This window comes from Ruditapes philippinarum, unplaced genomic scaffold (assembly GCF_026571515.1).
Source record: "Ruditapes philippinarum isolate M1 unplaced genomic scaffold, ASM2657151v2 ctg604_1_1_1_1, whole genome shotgun sequence".
Taxonomy (NCBI): domain Eukaryota; kingdom Metazoa; phylum Mollusca; class Bivalvia; order Venerida; family Veneridae; genus Ruditapes; species Ruditapes philippinarum.
In genome coordinates, this window is record NW_026861800.1 from 39,162 (window position 1) to 45,746 (window position 6,585).

Below are 6,585 nucleotides of genomic sequence, written 5' to 3' on the forward strand. Positions count from 1 at the left end.
TCATAACCTTATAATAATCAGTTTCACATGAAAATCAATAATATGTCGTTAAAAATGACGTTTACTTTTTGTTTTGTGAACAATTAAATGCATCTTAGCATAGTATTTTCTCTATTGTAACAGTTATCAATATATACCCACACACGTATGTTAATAAAAGAAAACAGCGAACTTTCTATTTACCAGAACAAGCTAGGGTCAAACTACTGTTTTGATTTTACCATAGACTTACTTTATGAGAAATGGTCCCTAAACCGATGATATGTTTTTTCTAGGAGAATGAAATACCTGACACATATATAAGTGACAAATTGTTATATAGAATTATGAAATCTTTAACGTTCTTAAAAAAACAATAAAGTGCTAGTTTTTTATGATAGGTTACATACTTAGAAACATAAGATGTTCACCCAATCACTAAATATTCTATTGTATCTTACAGTGATACATGTTATAGCTACTGACAAATGTAAAAGATTAAAAATGTTGAATCGTGCAATTAATTATTTGTTCATTGGTTCAAACATATAATGTTTATAAACTCAAGCAGAACTGTATTTTTTTATTATTTCAAGGAGATCGGTTAATTGTAATTTGCTGCCTGACGTGATAAATGTAGTTATATCGGCAGCCAATGACAGAACATGTGGACTGGAACTCAGACAACGTTTAATAATCGTCGTGACTTTATTCTGCTGCACCAAACATCGTACACATTCACGAGACAACAACAATTATAACAACAATAATAATAAGGAAAACAAACTGTTCGTTTTCTTGTACATTTCATTATTTTTTTAATACCATGCTAGCAATACAGAAACAGTTGACGAGCAAATACACAACTACAAATTTTATCACAAACTCTACAACTACATATAATATTCTACAGCTAGTTCTTCGCCCAATGAGGGATCATTGACGATCCTATTATAGGATCTTATCAAGTGTCTGTCTGTCTGTCTGTACCTTCCAAACAACTTGTTACGTAATGTACCTGTTAAAACAGTCCAAAACCACAATATTTTAAACTATTCCACTGATAACACTTGTTTTCTATGTTAATATAAGTAAAAAATAACACAAGTTCATAACACGAGAATACAGGAGTGTAGTCATGGAAACAGAATCTACAACTGGTTTGCCGTTTTCTCCAGGAATTTAATGTCATCACCCTCACAAGACGAAGTGATTGCACAGGTAAAGGGTCAAGCTGTGGGCAACATAGCTATTTTCCTGAAATAATCACATATATTATAATAACGTTCTTATATTGTCTAGTCAAAATTGTGAAACACATAATACGATTATTCTAATAAATATACATTAACCAAAATAATGTTGGAATGCTTGCTTGCCAAATAGTCTCATATGTCTAATAAAGTAACGTGTATTGTTATTATTACTGTTTGCTTATTCAAAGGTCAAGTGAAACTTTAAACCCGTCTCTCAAGCAGAGATCATTCTGAGATGTCAGTCATCAATAGCAAAATCCAGTTTCATTTCTTTGATAAAACTATAAAATAGACATTCAATGACAGATAAAATTAAAAGTATTTAAAATCATATAATTTGCATAATAATCCAAAACAATTGCTTAATAATAATAATAATAATAATAATAATAATTAATAATAATAATAACAGTACGCAGATCGTCGGTTTGCAACAAAATCAAAAAGAGGAAAATTTATGCCGTCTAGAATATAACGAGTAAAGGGAAGTAACAAGAAGTAGTGGCCGTCTTTAGTACTGTTTAGTTATCTTTTCTTGGATATACAGATAGAGTCTGTCAAGTGGATAGGTCCGAACCTAAACTTGATATTCATCATGATAAATTAGATTAACTTAATCTTTGTTGTAGATAATATCAAGATAACTTGTTGCCATCGTTAAGGTAGGACATTCTTGAAACAACGTAAAATGGTATCTACGTCATAGAAATAGTTACCTCTAAGTGTAAAAATTGTTTACATTTCTGCGCTGGTGAATGATGTCTTGATCTGAAAACAAACGTATTTATAATATTAGTTTATCCATATGATACAATGAGTTATTTGTATCTTTTCATATTATTTATTGCACAGCAATGACCAAAAAGGCTATGCAATGATATAGCACGATTGCATCACTATTTATCATTAAATGAACAGTTATCATATATGTGCCCAGAAGTGTTGCAATACAAATTTTGTGGCTACTATATTGGCCTGAGTACATACAATAATACTGCTACTATTGGCCTCAGCCGCGGTGTTTATTGATTTTAAACAACAGTATTGCTACTACTGTCCTGGGTTCTTGCCTAGCAGTATGACTACCAGTACCATAGTATGGCTACCACTTCTCTGAATATTTGCAACAGAATAACTACTATCGGCCTGTAATAAGGATAGTTACAACTGCCCTGAACACATAGAATAATAATTTTACTACTGCCCTGGCATGCCGTAATTACTTACTTTGCAAAACAGTATAGCTACAATTACCCTGAATACTAACAAAAGTATGACTACAACGGCCCTGAATATTTACAACAATGTAGGCACTACTGCCAAAGATTAGGTACTTAAAACAATATGGCTACTACTGCCCTGGAAAAAATACAACAATTTTGTCAGTATTGCCCTGACCTGCGGTATCTAATTTTCAGTACGAATACTTACAGTACGACTACTACTGCCCTGAATAGTTACAGGAGTTTGGCTTCGACTGCCCTGAATACTTACAACAGTATGGCTACTACTGCCTGTGGCTGCAGCTGCAGAGAAACTTCTACTCTGTACCCTGAATTTAGACACCATGTTTTCAGCGGAGTCAGCACGTGACTCAGCGTCCTCAAGCTCTTCGGCAACCTTACGGAACTTGGCGAGATTAATAGCTGCGACCTCCTCCTACAGAAACAAAATGTTTTACAAATTAAAAACAAGAACTATTGCCTTACTTTTTTTTAAATAGCTTGCTAATTAGCGTTGGAATTTGGTGCTGATTAAGCGTCATACTTGTAAATGTTTTAAGATCACAATTTTTTTATTTTTATAAATTCTGCAAGCTAACATATAGGGCACTTCCTCTACTGATGAAAACAATACTTCACGAAGCACTTAAAAGTATAACATAATTCACTTACTGCTTCTTCAGCTTGGCGTTTGTATGTCTTAATCTTTGTCTGAAGTTTATCAACAAGATCTTGTAATATTTCCGCGCTCTTCCTGTCCTCCTCAACTTGGTATGCCAATTCTTTCAAGCGTCGGTCGGCCTTTCGTGCGTTCTTTTGAGTTTCAACATGACGTCTCTGCTCAGCTTCATATTCACTTTCCAATTGCTGAACCTGTTGATATTAAACATGAAACTGAACACATATAATACTCGTCTGTTCAAGTTAGTCAGGAATTAACTAATTGCAACCTTATGACATGTGCCGTGACTAACGGATTATAACGGTTGGCGGTTCATCGAGTTGTATAAAATTGCTATCGGCTAAGTATGTAAGCTGTGTTTGTAAATATGTACTTATTGTTAATAATGTCAGTTTATTAATAAAGATATTTAAACGTCACATATAGTGTTTGCCGGTATGCTAAAATGGTTGTTAACAGCTAAATCATTCAAACCATTTTAACCATTGTACTGCAAAATAATCGTCTTATACTTTAATTGTCGTCTGCTTTACGTTTCTATCATTTCTTTTTAAATTAGAGATATAACTGGGGAATATTTTTACGCGTCATTTCACGCTGATCAAAAGATGTATACGTTTCTATTGCTACCCATTATATTTGTTTGCACGCGAGTATTAATTACAGTACCGTTTTGCGATAAACAAATGCGAATATGTACATGCAAACGTTATAGGTAGAGAAATGTAACTTAGACCTTGATAAAATGAGCCGCAGAATCTAAATCACGTTTTGTCCAAAGAGTGTGCCGCAGAAATAAAGTCCACCGAAAAATTTGGAAAAACCGCAGAACAGAAAAAAATACTTATATGGTAATATCATAGTGTAGAAATAAAATGAAAAAACGAGTTGAATTAAATCTACTAAATGTATTCATGTTTAGATAACACATGCATATACATGTAATCACCCTTATTTCCAGCTTTGCAACTGCCTTCTGTCCAGACTTCAAAGATGCTGTTTCAGCTTCATCAAGACGACCTGTGAGGTCTTTCACTTGAGATTCAAGAGATTGACGAAAACTCAATTTTAAGGTAGGATTAGGGAACATTTCTTATAGGGAAAATTAACGTGAGTGTCTGACCCAGAAACAAATGCCCACTAAAAGCAAGTCATCGCGAAAGATCAAGAATGATCAGTATTAGATATAGATCTGATAATTTACTGACCATTATCTAACCTACTATGAGAATAATGATTGATAATGACCACGGGTGGTGGGGGTCACACGTTACTTTGTAATAGAATAGAAAGCAACGTCCATTGTATGTTCGTTATAATGCTTGGATATGGTTTTGTACGTTAACATTTCTCTTGCATACGTTCTTAATTAGGAAAGTTAATAAAATCTTAGCCGATTGTGCTGCAACATTAAAAACAATCTGATATTACGTTTATCTTTATATTTCAAGTAAAATAAATAAATAAATAAATAAATAAATAAATAAATAAATAAATAAATAAATAAATGAAAATTCTACGTTAAAACTTTAAAATAATGAAACTATAATTTCCATGAACGGAAGGAATGACCAGACAGTGCTATTGTACATGTAATCAGTTGTGAACGATGTAAATGGTCGTTTTGATTAAATAGTTGATCAACAAGACTTTTTGAATTTTACAATTAGACAAAAAATATAATAAAGCATATGACCCCGTTTTCTATGTTTTTACAGAAATGGTTATTAGATGAATTTAATTTTTTTTTGTATTTACGTTTATGCCGTTTGTAATACAATGTATCAGTAATTGACTTTTGTAGCCCTTGCTTTTATAATGTTAGATAAATATGCCTACGTATTAAACATACTTAGTACCATGATATACATATAGTTTTTTTTTATCTAATTTAGTACTTGTTTTTCTGTAATTTGAATTGGGAAAGTAAGCTAAAATAATGAAGCTTTCTTGTCACAATATGAAACTGAATTAGAAATTAATATAATATGTCTGCCGCAATGTCACATCATGGCATTTATAATAGCACGTGTTTCACGTGTTTGGATTGAACCACTCTCACTAACAACATCGTGATTTGATTATAACACACGTGATCTCCGAACACCATAAATTCCACAATAAACAACAATAATGATACAAGGATTATTTCTTTAACCGATCAATAGTTTCAACTCAACAGTATAAATGCTTCAGTATTTCGCTTTATAAAGTACTTTATTTATTTTGCAGCATTTAAGATATGTGAATTAAAAGAGATTTTTTCTTAGTCATTCATAATCGAAAAACATACAAACTATACTTATATGTACGGCTCACGGATGATAAACCATGTTCATTACTTATTATTCCTCTGTTTTTACGTGTACTTACACCTAATTACTTACTACAAAGCTATCGCGACAGCTGATTGAATTCATACAATATTATAATTTATGACAATACATTAAGGTAGTGGAATGCAGCCCTAACTTCAATATATCTTGATTGTTACATGGCACTAGCTTTTTGGTAAAAGTTTAGTTTAGCTTTTTGGTAAAAGTAAAGTTGCTAACACATACAGGTCCCGTGGCCCAATGGATAAGGCGCCTGACTACGGATCAGGAGATTGCAGGTTCGAATCCTGCCGGGATCGTATGCATTTTTAATCAACGTACTTTCATTTTAGCTGTTAATTTTCAAAAATCATTTGTTATAATTTAATTCATAGAATTTAAGATAGTTTAATTGTGAAAATGTACTACCGAAATGGTCTTTATTGAAGAATCTATTAAACAAGCTTATTAAAAAACTTTATCAATTTATGCCCGTGACTGAAATCATGAAATCAAAGGTTCCCGGGGATATCCCTACTTCATAACCTTATAATAATCAGTTTCACATGAAAATCAATAATATGTCGTTAAAAATGACGTTTACTTTTTGTTTTGTGAACAATTAAATGCATCTTAGCATAGTATTTTCTCTATTGTAACAGTTATCAATATATACCCACACACGTATGTTAATAAAAGAAAACAGCGAACTTTCTATTTACCAGAACAAGCTAGGGTCAAACTACTGTTTTGATTTTACCATAGACTTACTTTATGAGAAATGGTCCCTAAACCGATGATATGTTTTTTTCTAGGAGAATGAAATACCTGACACATATATAAGTGACAAATTGTTATATAGAATTATGAAATCTTTAACGTTCTTAAAAAAACAATAAAGTGCTAGTTTTTTTATGATAGGTTACATACTTAGAAACATAAGATGTTCACCCAATCACTAAATATTCTATTGTATCTTACAGTGATACATGTTATAGCTACTGACAAATGTAAAAGATTAAAAATGTTGAATCGTGCAATTAATTATTTGTTCATTGGTTCAAACATATAATGTTTATAAACTCAAGCAGAACTGTATTTTTTTATTATTTCAAGGAGATCGGTTAATT

At 31.9% G+C, this 6,585-nt stretch overlaps 1 protein-coding gene and 1 non-coding gene across 2 annotated transcripts; one reads left to right on the plus strand and one right to left on the minus strand.

Annotated features, from left to right (window-relative positions):
* Nucleotides 1-768: 768 nt before the first annotated feature.
* LOC132716833 (myosin heavy chain, skeletal muscle-like) lies at nucleotides 769-4,230 on the minus strand. Its single transcript, XM_060700178.1, has 5 exons — nucleotides 4,090-4,230; nucleotides 3,131-3,331; nucleotides 2,730-2,894; nucleotides 1,952-2,003; nucleotides 769-1,236 (listed from the first exon to the last, which is right to left on the minus strand). Exons 1-4 carry the CDS (start codon nucleotides 4,228-4,230, stop codon nucleotides 1,971-1,973), a joined length of 540 nt encoding a protein of 179 aa, XP_060556161.1. The 3' UTR covers nucleotides 769-1,236; nucleotides 1,952-1,970.
* Nucleotides 4,231-5,702: 1,472 nt separating this feature from the next.
* Nucleotides 5,703-5,775, plus strand: Trnar-acg (transfer RNA arginine (anticodon ACG)). The gene has a single exon. It is a non-coding gene; the product is annotated as a tRNA-Arg (tRNA).
* The last annotated feature ends 810 nt before the right edge of the window (nucleotides 5,776-6,585 follow it).